This window comes from Crocuta crocuta, unplaced genomic scaffold (assembly GCF_008692635.1).
Source record: "Crocuta crocuta isolate KB4526 unplaced genomic scaffold, BGI_CrCroc_1.0 scaffold31, whole genome shotgun sequence".
NCBI classification, from domain to species: domain Eukaryota; kingdom Metazoa; phylum Chordata; class Mammalia; order Carnivora; family Hyaenidae; genus Crocuta; species Crocuta crocuta.
In genome coordinates, this window is record NW_027528362.1 from 15306086 (window position 1) to 15322548 (window position 16463).

The following is a 16463-nucleotide window of genomic DNA, read 5'->3' on the forward strand; positions in this document are numbered from 1 at the left end:
TTGTTGCATCTAGAAAAGAAAAAAAAATTAAAATTAAAGAAATCTTGCATTTTTTGCTAACAATTTTCATTGTTATCTCTTATTTCAGTCTTTATCCTCATCTCTACTCAAGAGCATACATTAATTTTAGAAATCCTGATGACATCCTTCTTTTTAGAGATCGTTTTGATGGATATATCTTCATTGACAGTAAAGGTTCGATCATTGGCTTTTTAAACTATTATAGTCTCTAAGTGCGTTAATTATGTTTTGCTGGAATGTTTGTGATGTACTTAAGTTCTCAGATACTGACTTAAAATAAGTTCATAAATTTTGATTGTGTTACTATGGTTTGTGCTTGTGTTGAAAATTGAAATTACATGTAAATCAAAGAACTCTAGCAATTCTTTGTAACCATGACAACCTATTTATGTATTGTCAGAGAGTGAAGTTTTTCATATAAATGAGTTTTCTGGATAAGTGAGCTTCACTTTCTTATGTACCAAAACTAAATTACTTTGTTCATATTCAATGTTAGTTTTCTAAACTATATTATTCACTTATACCTATATCTTAAACAGAGCACTCTTCATAATCATACCATTTCTGGACAATGTCATGGGAAAAAGGGGATTGCAGTAACGAACCTCAGTATCTGACTGTTGAACAGCTGCCCGCGGCGACAGTGATATTTACCTCTCCTCTAAATGGTCCTAATTCTCTGTACTTTTGGGTCCTCGCTTTGTCCTCCTTCCCTGTCACACTGTCAGGTGTTGTGTCCACTGCAGTCAGGTCTGCATACCTGTGTGTATTCTCTGAACACCCCTCACCAGCCAGCCTCCTCCCACTCCACCCCACCCCACTCCTGATAAGTGTTTTCTTCTCCACTGAGAGGGAGCAAGAAATCCTTAAAGAGTAACTAGGCTAAGGTAAAGAGATTCTGTCCTGTGAGTAAAACCAAATTTAATGCTTGAGCTATTTGACATTTGTGTTAAATGGTTGCTCCTCCAAGTGCCTTTTTCCTTTATTTTTTAAAAAGTTATGGTAAGATACACATAGCATAGATTTACCATTTTAGCCTTTCCCGAGTGCACAGTTCAGTAGTGTTAAGTACTTTCCCACTATTGTGCAGCCCACCTCCAGAATTCTTATCAGCTTATAAAGCTAAAACTCTACTTTTTAAATAACTCCCCACCTCTCCTCCATCCCCAGTCCCTGGCACCCACCTTTCTGTGTCTTGTTTCAATGAATTTACTACTCTAGACACCACTCCAAATGGAACCCTACATCATCTGTTTGTGACTGGCTTACTTCGTGTAGCACGGTGTCCTCAGTGCTCACCTGCGTGGTAGCAGGCGTCAGAGTTTCCTTTTTGAGGCTGAGTAATATTCGGTTGTGTGTGTACCACATTTTGTTTATCCATTTGTCAGTGGACCCTTGGGTTGCTGCCAGCTCTTTGCTGCTGTGAGCGTGGTATGCAAGTATCTCTTTGAGACCCTGCTGTCAGTATTTTTGTAGATACCGTTGCAGGATTGTTAGATCATATTATAGTTTTAATTTTTTTGAGGAATTGGCCTACTGCCTCCTGTTTTCTATAGAGGCTGCTTCATTTTCTCTTCCTGCCATCAGCGCACGGGGTCCAGTTTCTCCATGTCCTCCCCGGCAGTTGTTGTTTCCTGGGGCGTTTTGATAGCAGACTCCCTAATGGGTATGAGGCAGTATCTCATTGCGATTTTGATTTCCATTTCCCTAGTGCTTAGTGATGTTGGCATCTTTTCGTGCGTTTGCTGGCCGTTTGTATGTCTTCTTTGGAGGAAGAGGAATGGAGGAATTTCTGTTCCAAATTCTTTGCCCATTTTAAAATTGAGTTATTTGTTTCTTGTTAAATGTAAAATTTTTGTTAATATATTATGGATCTTAACCCCTCATTGGATGTATGATTCTGTTCCCATTCCATAGGTAGCCTTTGCAGTCTATTGATGTTTCTAATGTGATGTGGTCCAATGTTTCTATTTTTATTTTAGTTGCCTGTACTTTTGGTGTCACAGCTAAGAAAGCATTGCCAAATCTAATGCCAAGCTTTCACTGCATGTTTCCTGCCAAGGGTTTTATAGTTTTAAGTGTCATGGTTAGGTCTTTGATCCTTCTTCAGTTAACTTTTGTCTGTGATGTTACCTAAGAGCTTAACTTCATTGTTTTGCGTGTGGTTATCCAGGTTTTCAAACACTATTTGTTAAAGAAGACTGTCCTTTCCCCATTGAATGGTCTTGGCATCCTCATGGAAAACCATTTGATCATGTATGTGAGGGTTTATTTCTGGGCTCTCTGTTCTAATCCATCGGCCTATATGTCTGTCTTTATGCCAGTACCATACTGTTGTGGGTTTTTTTACCTTAATTTTTTTTTTTTTTTTTTTTTTAGTTTGAGAGAGAGTGTGTGATTGGGGTAGAGGGAGAGGGAAAGGAAGAGGGAGAGAGAGAGAGACAGAGAGAGACAGAGAGAGAGAGAATCCTAAGCAGGATCCATGCTCAGCAGAGCCTGAGGCGGGGCTTGATTCCACAACTCTGGAATCATGACCTGAGCTGAAATCAAGTGTCAGTCACTCACTGACTCAGCCATTCAGGGACCCCAATACCATACTGTTTTGATTACTGTAGCTTTGTAGTAAGCTTTAAAATCAGGAAGCGTGTCAACTCCTGTTTAATAAATATCTATGTCCCAGGTATTGTTGATGGAGCAGCGAATCAGACATTGTTTCTCCCATCCAAAGCCCTGCTCTCCTCCTGGTTCTTGACTTTATCCTGGATAGTTAAGGTTAGAACGGAAATATCTTCCAGATAAATAAGAGTTGCGATATCAGAGTCACCTGGCCATTTTTGACAAGGCTTAAGGTGATTATTTAGTGAATTTAGTACCAACATAGAAGTGTTCCATCTGTTGATTAAGCATATAGCAGGTTATCTTAGTGAACATTTCTTGGTCTGTTTTCCCCCCTGCACGTAACGACCAAATCAGTTTCTCATGGCTTGCATTCTAAACTTTCCTGTTTGAAGCAAACCCTGTCTGATTACTGTGCACACCCTTTGAAGCCCATCTTTTAGTCAAGTGTCTCTTGTAAGCAAGGTATTTCCCTTGAACTCACATAACAAGTTGATAATGGAATTAACCTTTTGAAATTAGAAGAAATTTTGGGGCGACTGGGTGGCTCAGTCGGTGTCCGACTCGGCTCAAGTTATGATCTCACAGTTCATGAGTTAGAGCCCCACATCAGGCTTTGTGCTGACAGCTCAGAGCCTAGAGCCTGCTTCAGATTCTATGTTTCCTTCTCTCTCTGCCCCTCCCCCACTCACGCTCTGTCTCTCTCTCTCTCTGAAAAATAAATAAACGTTGAAAAAAAATTAAAATTAGAAGAAATTTAAATGTGACTAAGGAACATATTTAACATATTCTATGATAAACTTCAGTGGGGAAGAGAAGGTTTTATTGACATTGAGTTAAAATAAAATTCACCATTTGATGAATTTTGAATGCATTCAGTTACATAAGCATTACTACCACATGAGAAATCATTTTATTTAATAAATAAATGCTGTCCTTTGTTCATGTCTGGAGTTTGACATGGAAAGGTTACGGTTGCTCGAAATATAGTTAAAACAGCTTAATATTGTCATTGTTATACAGAGTCTTTAAGAAGGCAAGTGTTATTTTCTAAAATGAATGTAGTGGAATTTCAGAATGGCTTTTGCAATTTGTCTTCTAATAAAGGCCTAGAATATCCTGCAGTGGTAGAGTTTGCCCCATTCCAGAAGATAGCCAAAAAGAAGCTCAAGAAAAAAGATGCCAAAACCGGAAGCATTGAAGACGGTGAGTCCTTTCACAAAGGCTGAATTAGAAAACTGCTAAATCAAATACATTGATCAGATATACTTCTTTTCCCAGATACGGGGAGGAGCATGTTTATTTTCTTTCTTTTTTTTTTTTTTTCTCTTTTTTAATTTACAGATCCAGAATATAAGAAGTTTTTGGAAAATTACTGTGTGGAGGAAGAGAAAGCTAATGCCAATCCTGAAACTCTCCTGGGAGACATAGAGGCAAAGACAAGAGAACTTATTGGTCTGTTTGTTCATTTCTTCTCTTTACTGAGATATGTACTTATAGAATATGTATTTCTTTTTCACGACTATTTAGAAATTCACACTTGGGACAGGCTTGGCAGGAATATAGAATGTTTTCCAGTTTTAACAAAAATATGGCAACCCGTGAACATATTTCTGAGTACCTGATGGAGGGCCCCAGAGCTTTCAGTTATAGTCATTTTGTTGATGGTTATGACGCTTCCAGGTGAGCAGCGAAGAGGGCATTGGGGTGCTCAGTGCCTGCTACATCAGGGAGGGGTGCTGTGGCTCGAGGCTGAAGTCAGTCATCCTTCTGAAGAGCAGTCCTAGAGATGAGATGCTTTGCCTAAGTGTGAGGTCATCTTGCTGCTCTTCAAAGAAACATCAAGGCTCCTGAGGGACCCAAGCAGATGAGTGGATAAACCCAGCCAGAGCACAGACTCTGCTTCTGCTTCGAATCAGGCTTCAGCCCTTTGTTTGCAAGCAGCATATTTTAGAAATGATTCTCCCCTAGTGGCAGGTTGTTAACATGCCTGATGTCCCCATCGCCGTCTGGCTCTGCTCCTCCTCGCCCCTGCTACCCTGTTCCTCTCTGTGGCTGTGTCCCACTCACCCATTACGGCCTCTAGAACGGGGTGATTGCACTATTAATAATTTACATTCCTATTTTCTCATCTTCCCCCCCCCCCCGCACTAGAACTGTATTTTCGTATTGGTGGTCCCAGTGCATAGTACCTTGTTAGACAAGTTTAGGTATTCAGTGAATGTCTGTGGAGTAAAGTAGTAAGAAAGGTTAACATTTGAAATGTTCTTCATTAGTCAAGTAATGAAGGTTTATATTTTGTAACAGCTGATGTGTGGCTCAAAGAATTTTTAATCCCTAAAGCAAATATTTGTGAAGATGTTCTTAGGATGCATTTGCTCATTCTTAGCACATGTTGACTGGGTGTGGGGAGTGAACATGAATGGGACGCATGAGGCCTCTGCCATCACGTAGCTGCCTTGCTCATGGGAAAGACTGTGATAAACACCTGAAAAATAATTAGGCTTCAAGCCAGGGCATTTTCATGGGATCACTAGCACAATGTGATGAAAGAATCCTGGGCAGGAAAGGCCCTCCGAGTCCACATTTGAGCTTAGAGCAGCCGTGCTAAGAGACGAGAGAAGAGGGGACTAGAGACGAGAGCTGGAAGCTGAGCTGTGGGCCCCGAGGAGCAGGATACACGCCTGTGCGCCTGGGACATGGGTGGGTCACCGGCAGAGCGGCTGAAGAAGCAGGTGGGTAAGAGGTTTATTCGAGAGGCAGCTGTGACCACTGAAGGAGTGGCATGGCTTGATTAGTTCTCCGCATCACTTCACATGCATTGCTCTGTACGTGACGGGTTGCGGGTACCCTGAGAAGACATTGGGCTTCCAGTGGGAGGCTTTGCTTCAATCCAGGGAGTCTGCTCGTGCAAGCTGGCGGAGTCCACATAAGCTCTGGTGGCTTGGATGTGGGAAGAAAGGAAACAGAAGGAATCCAGGCTCCCGGGAGTTTGACCTGAACAGATCAGTGGATGGAGGCACCATCACTGACGTAGGGCAAGCTGGGGAAGAACAGTACTGGAGGCAAATCGAGATCTCACTATGGAGCTTGTTAAATTTAGGAAGAGCTTAAAAAAGAAGTTAAAAATTATTTATAGAACTCACCCTACCCCAATCCCCACGCACCACCCTCACCGTCATTTCTTTCCTACTTGGTTGTAAATGGCCATGTACAGGATACCCACAGAGAAGGACCAGGGTCTTCCACTGGTGGACAGTTTTGAGACAGTCCTTGGTGGCCAGATACATACCATCCAGCGGCTCCAGCCACCGTCCCACACAAGAGGAACATTCTTTCCCATTCCAAGTCCCTCGCCTTGTTCCTGGTGCACAGGAAGTGGTCATTGTGTGTTACTGAATGAGTAAATGTGAATCAGAATCTGTGATCCCGTTTTTGCCCATTGAAGTTTGGAATTTTTTTTTTTAAATAAAAAGTGAAGTTTGGATCTTCATCAGGCAATTCATGGCAAATTGCCTTGATCTTTTCTTAGATTTTGGCTCTCAGTGGACTCTTAGGATCTAGTGTGAGTGATGAGGGTTAAGTAGAAATAATTCCCAGTGAGTTGCTGGTTAGTGCAGTGGCACAGCAGGGGCTGTAGGCTCAGGTTCCAGCCCTAAGACTTCACCACCATGTGGCCACGTCCGAGCCTCAGCTTCCCTTCTTCCAGGTGGCCGTGACAGTGCTAAGGGTGCAACAGCTCTCTGTAAGTGGTAAGAGTTATGCTGTTGGTTAAATTAGTGTTATGTTACATGGCCATGTACCTTTTGTTTAACAAATGATACATTTCTATGGTTTGTAAGGCACTTTTCTTATCCAGAGTCTCATTTACCCTTCATATCAATCCTTTGAGGTAACACGGGAGGTGTTTTGTAGGAAAAGGGGGAAGGCAGGCGGGATCTCAGTATCGGCTCCCCCACCTGCCCAGGGAGGTCTTGGTCCTATGCTTTGCCGACAAGTCCAGAACTCCCATGGTGAAGAGAAGAGTCCTCCCTATTTGAGGGGACTTGCCTATTACAAAGGGCATCGGCTGTACTCATCCTGAGCCAGAGTTCATGATTAACACAGGAGCCCCCCAGAGAGGTACTGGACTCTTCTTGTCCCCTGTACTTATGATGAAACATAGGCATTTGCACAGCCCCAAATCCAGGGCAGAGCTTTCCTGGCAGAAGCCATATGGTATATTATGGTGAGGTATTCAGGAGTCCTTATTTCCAAGGTAAGAACCCCTGCCCAGGGGCTTTGTAATAAAATTTCTGATTAACTCCTGATCCTTAGGATTCTGGAAATGTCATGGGCAGTCTTCAAGTGCATCCAGGGATTCTTCCTTCCCTCATTTAATCTTAGGTTTTGAAAGATCTGTAGAATAGACCCAAACCGTCTTCTGCCTTCCCACCTGCATCCTCAGCCACTACCACAGGGAACACATGCTTCTCAGAACCAGTCTCTTTGAGAGGCTGTGCCAGGAGGCCCGCCGCATTTGGGCACCAAATTTCAGGTTAGGTTAGACAGGTCCAGGACATGAAAACTGAGGATCGGGTTTGAGTTTACAGAGAGGTTCATTCCTGGGTGGTTGGTGCTGCTTAGATGAAGTGCCATGTGGAGGGTCACTGTCTAAACTTTTACATCTGGTTATTCTGGTTTGTGGAGCGTGTATCATGAGAAATTACAAGAATCTACATTGCTTAAAATCATTGTCTAGAGAGCAGAAAAGGAAGAAGCTCCCAGAATATATGTTGAATCAAATTGAATCTATCACCGTGCTATGTAATGTTATAAAATATCCACAAAAATGCGAAGATACTCGGGCGCCTGGGTGGCTCAGTCAGTTAAGCGTCTGATTCTTTGATTTCGGCTCAAGTCATGATCTCACAGTTTGTGAGTTCAAGCTCCACGTCAGGCTCTGAGCTGACAGGCTGGAGCCTGCTTGGGATCCTCTCTCTCCCTTTCTATATCTGCCTCCCCCCAAATAAATAAACCTAAAAAAAACTATGCAAAGATACTCATAATATTAAGTAAGTCGAATCCATTGTACTCATTTTTCTTTTTTGCTTTTATAGTGTCTTTGTGAGTAATATGAAGACTCCCTTAAGAATGAGGAATTTGATGCCTACTATGTGTAGAGTTGTCAGTGCCTCTAGGTGACATGATTTTATAGGGATGGAGTAGGAACTACCCCATATACAATGTCTACACATCTAAATTGTATTTATTTATTTAAAAGATTTTATTTTTAAGTAATCTGTATGCTCAAATTTACAACCCTAAGATCAAGAGTTGCACGCTATGTCTACTGAGCCAGCCTGATTGTTTAAGGATTAAATTGAAAACAAATATTTAAAATAAAGGAAAGAAATCATATTTTAGAGTTAAATACTACATTACAATTTTTGTGTTTTAGCTAGAAGAACCACACCTCTTTTGGAATATATTAGAAATAGAAAATTAGAGAAGCAGGTAGGTCTACCTTTTTACCTGATGAATATCCTTCCTGTCTCTGCAACATTCGTGCAGACAATTTATACACCTACTTTTCCACATCTTTAGAGGATTCGAGAAGAGAAGCGAGAAGAGCGAAGGAGGAGGGAGCTGGAGAAGAAGCGATTACGGGAAGAAGAAAAAAGAAAAAAGAGAGAAGAGGAGAAGTGTAAGAGAAAAGAAGCAGACAAACAGAAGAGAACAGCTGAGAGAGAAGTAAGGATTAAGGTAATTTTGAGGAGACCTCTCCTTTCTTTTTTCCAAAAGCAGTTCTACTATAGGCATGCCTTTTAGGTATTTAGCTCTTCCTACTTGTAAGGACATTTTCAGTTAGCCTAGTCTCTTATTATTATAGCTGCTTTTCTCTGCGATACAGCAGTGGTTCTCAAACTGTGTTCCCTGAGCCCTGGGGGTTCCTTGGACATACTGTGGGGGAAGTGGAGGAGGACCACCCAGAGGAGCCCCACACTTACATGTCAGAGTTTGGGCTTTTGCTTACGTTTCCATTGGTGAGAAGACGTACACGTTTGAAAACCACTGGCTCCATGTGTGCTGGCCTTTCTAGATGAAGGCTCACTCCTAGAACTGGGTTTTACTGTTTTCTTTGCAGGAGCAGCAATGGTTTCTACATCTCTTGCCCAGTTTCTCCTTTGACTGATGCATTCATCTGGAAGGGTGGGCTAATGCGCAGAAGGAGGTCTTTCCGGTGTAAAATATGTTGCCCCAATTTGAGTCAGCCTTTACTTCTTAGTATTCTGCTCAGATGACTTTACTTATCTTAGACTTCAACCTAATGTGCACCTTCCCTCATTCCACAGAAGGTTTGAGATGCTTTATAGGGACTCATTACAATTGTATCATGAAGAGAAAGAAAAGAAAAGCTCAGGACTTGGGAGAAGATAGAGTAGAAAGGGAGAGGATGGGGAAGAGATCAGAGCCACCATAACTGAGCCATAGGCTGGTTTCTGGTATGCTTGATCAGAAACATAGTGTCATTATCCCTGAGGAAAACACATACCAGTTCTTCAGGGAAGGCAAGGCTTTTTCTAGGCCTTTGCTTCTAAATCAGTTTCTCCTATAGGTGGTCACATGGGGCTCCCCAGCTGTGAGAACAATTTCTTAACAAAACTCTTACGAAAACACACAGCCGTGTGTGTCCTTGAGGCCTGGCTAGGTTTGCTGCAGTGACAGATAGCCTCGTACCTCACTGTGGCTGTCATTCACTGCTCACCACTGCTGTGGTGACCCACAGTGACCCAGCGGCCGGGGCTGCACCTTGGCATCTGCTTCCGTGGCCCTCATGCCTGGGAAGGGAACGTGCAGTGCTGCAGGCTCTACGCCCACGTTTCTTTTCTGATTTCACTGGCTAAAGCCACATGGTGGTGCCTAATCTCAGGTTGGGGGCATGTTTGGGAAGCACCAGGAGGAGAACCGGAAGTATCTGATGAACGGCACTAAGGAGTAATTTCCGAAGATCGTTTCCTCAGGTGTCTTCTTGAAGGTTAAAGACATCGCTGAAAACCTTATCTGGGTGAAGGATGCAGAAGGATGCGGGGCAGGTCATAGCCCTTGAGCACATTTGCTGCAAAGACAAAACCTGGATGCACAAGATGAGTGGGGAACTGATTGTCCCACAGAAAATGTCTCATAATCTGACAACATTGATGAATTTGAGGAACCCAGCCAAGACTATCAAACACAGTTCATGTCCCCCCCCCCCCAGTCAGCAAGGACATGGCAAAACCAGGGTTTCCCTCAGGAAACCGTGCTGAGGGCGTGTTTTCCACGTGACTGCAGTTGTAGCGAGCACACCTCTCTCCCAACAAAACTGCATAGGTAGACTTCCTATGGCAAACCTGTCCTCTCCACCAGCATAAACCAACAGCCCTGGGAAGGTAACTAATCAAATGAAACCTTAATATTACAGAGAAAACGGGGCATCTGGGTGGCTCAGTCAGTTAAGCGTCCTACTTTGGCTCAGGTCATGATCTCGCGGTCCATGGGTTCGAGCCCCACGTTGGGCTCTGTGCTGACAGCTCGGAGCCTGGAGTCTGTTTCAGATTCTGTCTCCGTCTCTCTCTGCCCGTCTCCTGCTCACGCTCTGTCTCTCTCTGTCCCAAAAATAAATAAACATTTAAAAATATATATATTACAGAGAAACCTTAAGCATTCATCATGATAGAAATTCAGTTCTGTCATGGCCAGGCACAAAGTAGATCTACATTTAATAGAAATTTTATGGTCGTCGATATGGAAATATTGTCTAACCATCTCATTTATCTTTCTAAACACAAAATCATAGCCAACCCAGTGCCTAATCTTTACACTCTCAAAAGTACTTTTGTCAGTAGCTTTGAGAGTTTTTCAGGAATAATGAAACTTGTAGCTTGCAATTTCAGTTATAATTTTAAGTAAGGCTTAAAGTATTTGAAATGTAGCATTTTATTTTTATGTTTTAAATTATGGAATTGGAGTCCAAAATAAGTCAAAGAAATAAAAAAATTATGTCAGTAAAGTAAACGTATGTTCCTTTCTGTAGAGAAAAGGGAGTCAAAACCTAAAGCAAGAGAAAGGGTTATTTTTGTCCAAATCTGGTAAAACAAAACCTTGGTTGCAGATTAGACCCCAGTGACACAGGTAATCAACAGCCTCTGTCCTTAGGGGCGTGTCTGATGTCCTGACCTGAAGGCACACAGCCGAGCCCAAGGTTTGCCTTTAATGAGCATCTGAGCTCCCTTTCGGGATCTCTGCCTTATGGATCATTTGGAGAATTAAAATTATTTTGTAACTTGAAAAATAAAATCTGTGAAGAAATTCTAAAAGAGTTTGTGTGAATATCATAAAACTGCAGATGCAGAGAGATAGCCTCATGGCTATTTTTAACGATAAAGGAAACTATGATACAAGGAGAGCAACCCGGCTGGTTTTATTTTCCTCTGAGGGTTCTGAAACTAGGTGTGAGCTTCGGCTGAAGTAGGAAGTTAGGTTACCAAAGTTACAAACAAAATTCCTGAGGACACAAACTGTAGGCAGTAGATTACATTATTAGTTGTGGGACCTTTTTCAAAAAGCTTCTTAAAAACGGAGGTGGGCTGGGTGGAAGCACACAAGACTGGCACCTCCTCCTCCTCCTCCCCCACCTCCCTCTTCCCCTCGCCTTCCTCCTCCCTCCCTCCTCCTCCCTCTTTCTCCCCACCTCCCTGGATCTCCTGCCTCTCTGTTTCCCTCTCTCTGGTGTCACCTTAGGCCTCTGCTTGCTTCCCTCTATTGAGAGTTTCCCTCAAGACTTATGGTTTCTCATAAGTGTCTCGTTCTCATCATCTGGTCTCCATTCATGGCTAACCTCCCTGAACCCCTTGAGAGGCCATTCCTTCTCTCCCCCTTGTCCCACATCACTCTGTTTTTGTTTGTTTGTTTTGTTTTGTTCTTGCTGTTCTATTAATTGTTGGTAGCATTTCATGCCACCTAAGATTATCTGGTTCACTTTTCCTATTTTGTCACTGCGTGTACCATTCTCTCCATCCCCACATGGCCACCACTGCCTCAGCCAGAATATCCTGTGAGTTCTCTCACCGTGGGCACTTGTCTCTTATTCACAACCGTATTCCTAACACCTAACACAGGGGTCTTTTTCCCCAGTTCCTAGCACATAGCTCCTAAAGCCCTTGCAACCTGGAGGGGTAAGAGTGTCTTCTCTGTGCCAGAGAGATGACAGGTGGCTGCAGCCTTGGCAGCTTCAGGGTAAGAGCTGATTGCAGAAAGACTGGACGTGATTAGAGGGTTGGAATGCTCAGCCAGCCCTATGACCCCAAGAGATGGGGGAGGACTAAAGATTGAATTCAGTCCCCAGTAGCCAATGATTTAATCATTTGTCGCCATAAAGTGGAGCCTCTGTAGAGTTCCCTAAAATGTGGGGTCCAAAGAGCATCCAAGCTGGTGAACACATCAAGGTGCCAGGAGGGTTCTGCTGCTAGAGAGGACCCAGAGGCCCTGGGCCATTGCCCTGTAGCTTGCATGGTACACCTCTTTGATCTAGCTGTTCCTGCACGTGTGCTTTATAATAAACCAGTGATCTAGTGAGTATAAAGCTTCGCTGAGTTTCACAAGTTATTCTCATTCAAGAAACTCCTGCATATATAGCCAGTCAGTCATAAGTACCAGTGGCAGCTTGGGATTTGTGACTGGCATCTGAAGTGGGAACAGTTTTGTGGGGTCTGACATTAATTCCAGCTAGCTAGTGGCAAATCTGAAGAGAATTGTAAGACACCAGTCTGTGTTGAGAGTTTGGAGAAGTGGTTTTGGAAAAGAAACCACACATTTGGTTTCAGAAGTATTGCAAGTAAAACAGGTGCACTAAATTATTTGTTGGATGGATGGGCGGAAACATAAACTAGTATACTTCCCTATGGTTTGCTTGTATTACCAGCATATGTTGCTTTTTTAATTAAAAAATATGTCAGTAGATACATGAAAGAAAGTGTTTAAATTCATAGATCCCACAGACAGAATGAGGGTAGATAAGGTACTACAACTTTTAGTGCTTGGCTTTACTTTTTATCTGTTTGATTCTTAAATGAACTCATGTGGTTGAAACTTACCTGTGTATAATTTTGCTGTAGTGTAATTTAAAATATGTTCACTTTTGTTTTTTATTTATTAAAAAAATTTTTTTTAACATTTATTTATTTTGAAAGACAGCATGAGCAGGCAGAGAGAGATGGAGACACAGAATCTGAAGCAGGCTCCAGGCGCTGAGCTGTCAGTACAGAGACTGATGCGGGGCTTGAACCCGTGAGATCATGACCTGAGCCGAAGTCGGATGCTCAACTGACTGAGCCACCCAGGCGCCCCTAAAATATGTTCACTTTTAAAAGTTAGAAAAAAATTCTCAGAAGTATACCTTCTGTTTTTGTTTTATAAACTGACATACCTGTGACAGTTGAATTTCAAATAGTAAACTACACAGAGAACAGCAAGGAGGGCCCAAATTCAAAGACAGCAACCTGTTCAGGCTGATTCAAGAAAGAGTAAGAAGTGTTTCAAAAAGTCTAAACTATTCTAAAAGTCATCAGTGTAATGCAGCATTTTAAACAATGTTTTTTTCCTTATTACAAAAGCAATACTTGTTCATTTAGGAAAAAACCAGAACTTGTTGATAAAAGGAAAGATCATTTCAGTCCCACCACCTGAAAACCACTATTAACAGTGTTGCCAGCCTTTTAGATGTTGTTCTGCGTGTGTAATCATACAAATAGAGACCAGGTCATTCAGTTTTGTAGCATTCTGTTATTCATCAGCACGAGCATCTTCTCCTCACATCAACTGTCCTCAATCATTGTTCATAACATTGTTCATAACATTTCATTGACTGAATGTTGCCTTATACATTTAGCCAAAAACCTGGTTGCTGCACCATTAGCTTACATTTTTTGCTATTCACACACTTGTGCTCAATGTTGTTTTATATATATTTTTTTTTATTAAATAACTTCGTCTATACTGTACTCTAAAAGTGATGTTTTACTGACATTATAATTTCTTAGCTTCTTAAGAAGCCAGAAAAGGGAGAGGAACCAACCACTGAGAAGCCAAAAGAAAGAAGAGAGGAAATGGATATTCGAGATGGAGAACAGGAGTCCTGTCCTGGCTGTGCTGTCCGGAAGCCCATGCTCTTGGGGAGCTCGCTGGGGGAGTCCAGGGAAAAGTGAGCCTGTGACTGTCACTGTCAGAGTCATATATGTCCTTTGTCAGTGCAAGTGCTTGTATTTCATACTGTTTGTGGAATTCAGGGGGTTTACCAGGATATGCTTATCCGCATCTTTATTTCTTCTTGGTCATGCTTGGAACTTGGTAAATGCATTTCATCTGCAGCCTGAAGTCCGTCTTCAAAGCAGGAACATACCGTGCTGCTAGTTCCGTAGTTGTTCCTGTCCTTGCTCCCTTTGGATTCCTGTTGTCAGTCTTTAGGTCTTCAGGATCTCCTTCCCGGTCTTTTGTCCAAATGCTAGGATTCCTGTGTTGGCGTTACCATCCCTGTGGCCCTACCGTGGAATCTGACCAGCAGTTGTGTGGATCCAGGTGGCCCACTAGCCCTGCTTGTCTCAGGCCAGGGGTCCCTGGGCGTGTACTTCTCTGCCTGCTTGTGACATGCAGCTCATGGAAGGAGCGTGAGCAGGGCTTGTGTGGAATGGGACAGACACTGTCTTTGCACGGGGGCCAGAGAGACCCGCCAGGACCTTGTCAGATAGGAGCCCCTCCCTCTCACCCCTGAGCCTCCTCAAGGTTTGGTCGGTGGGGCCACGTGTGTCTGAGCTTCTGGTTCCCCTGGCCCGGGGCTCCTGCTCATGCACTGCATCAGGACACCCAAGGAGTTTCTGGAGCCCAGGGCTGCGCTGCTTCCGAAATGTCTGGAAGTGAATTTGTACTTGGAGGCAAGATGGCAAGGTCGTGGGATTAGGCTGCCATTTGCCCAGAAACATACCAGTCGGAATGACTTCTACTGTCTGTCTTACACAAAGATTTGGGATAAAAAAAAAATTTTCTCTCTTTTTGGGGATTCTGGTTTATTGGTTAGTTTATAAAATTAATTTACATATTACTATGAAATCTGTGATGTTAGGACTGTAGTTTCTGTTGTAGGTGTTTGTGTTACGGGTTATGATACAGCAGTGCCTTTTGTCATGTTTCTGGCATGAATCCGCACTGCTTGTAGACCCTTTTCTCCCCAGCAGTCCTGCCGTTTCTGTTTTGTGGGGAAGCCAGAAATAGTGTGTGAGGATTTTTGCCATTGGTCGTGGAGGGAAAGACTTTAAGAAGCAGAGGAGCTAAGCAGCCATTTATTTATTTACTATTCATTTATCAGTTTGATAATGTATAAAAATTAGTAAATTTCAATTAATTGTAGCTACACTTGAAGCCGAAACAAGGCTGTCAGTATCAGCTCTGTGTCATGGTGGACACGTACCTGGGGTCCTAGGAAAGTCACATGAACACTTTGGTGTCCGGTACTTTATCTGTAAGGGGGGTTGTTATGTTTACTTTGGGGGGGGCGTGACTAAAAATTATAAAGCTAAGTATACATAGTACCGTAGCACAGTGCCTATTATCTATGTGTCATTCAAGTCTAATAATAGATACTGTCATTACTATTGTCAGTTCATCTTTCAGCAGGTTTTTTTTGTGTTTTTTTTAATTTTTTTTAATGTTTTTTTATTTATTTCTAGGAGAGAGAGAGAGACAGCGTGAGCAGGGGAGGGTCAGAGAGAGGGAGTCACAGACTGAAACAGGCTCTAGGCTCTGAGCTGGCAGTCAGCACAGAGCCCGACGCGGGGCCCAAACCCACGAACCGCGAGATCATGACCCAAGCGAAAGTCGGACACTTAACTAAGCCACCCAGGCGCCCCATCAGCAGTTTTTTATTGAATGCCTGTGGTGTGCCCATTACATGCACACTTGGCAGTGTGGTGACGAGCAGACTTAGGTGTTCCCTGGCTATTCTGGAACTTGCGGTATGAATGGGAATACAGGTACTTGTCAAGCAATATACCTAAGGTTACTGATAATTTGAATTGAATCACAGGTCACAGAATGACAGTGATAAAGAGCAAAGGGAGATGGACAGAAGATTCAGAGAAAAAGATCCTGAAACACAAAGATGCCATGTGGATGACAGCAGAAAGCATAGAGCTCACTGTGAGTTTGACAGGCTTTCAAGGAGAAATGAAGAAGAGCCAAAATGGAGGAAAGGAGGCCCCCCAGACAGAGGGAAGAAGGGGAGTCAGGACAGTGGCATCCCTGTGGAGACAGCAGAGCGGCCTGGGAAAGAGCAGAGGAGTGAAGGTGGCCCAGCACCCAAAACGGAGCGCCCAGGAAACAAGGTTCTTCTATTTGTTTGGGATAATCTTTCATTCATCAACTATAAAAGCTTTTATAGCATAAACTGCATGCCTGCAGGCCTTACCTCTGCTTTAGAACAGGGGTGGTTTTAGTTAGCCGAAAGAGAGAAATTGCGTAGGTGTCTGGGGATTTAGGGTCACACACTCTGCCAGTGGGAAGTCTGCCCCCACTGGGTCCTGTGCTCTTAGTGAGTGCACTGCCCCAACAGTTTGCATTTCATGACACTTGATGGAGCTTTCTTTTATGTAATTAGTAATGTAGTGATTGTTAGTAGATAGTTGGATGGCTCATAAATACTCCTCAGTTAAATTTGCACAGTCAACACGGGATTGGAATGGCCTACTTAGACCAACAAACAGCTTTTTTTTTTTTTTTTTTCCCCCTGAAACATTGTGGTTAATTTTTTTTCAGAT

General features: G+C 42.9%; 1 protein-coding gene across 6 annotated transcripts in view; it reads left to right on the plus strand.

The window, feature by feature from the left end:
• Positions 1-16463, plus strand: part of UPF3A (UPF3A regulator of nonsense mediated mRNA decay) — a 21857-nt gene that overhangs the window by 2386 nt on the left and 3008 nt on the right. The window contains exons 3-9 of one of the 6 annotated variants that reach the window (XM_077753953.1): positions 89-195; positions 3745-3843; positions 3982-4092; positions 8078-8133; positions 8224-8382; positions 13698-13858; positions 15734-16031. In XM_077753953.1, coding sequence (XP_077610079.1) covers positions 89-195; positions 3745-3843; positions 3982-4092; positions 8078-8133; positions 8224-8382; positions 13698-13858; positions 15734-16031 — 991 coding nt within the window. Of the gene's footprint in view, positions 1-88; positions 196-3744; positions 3844-3981; positions 4093-8077; positions 8134-8223; positions 8383-8764; positions 11054-13667; positions 13859-15733; positions 16032-16463 lie in introns of those variants that run through there. The other 5 variants (XM_077753954.1, XM_077753956.1, XM_077753955.1 and 2 more) reach the window with 5 other exon arrangements.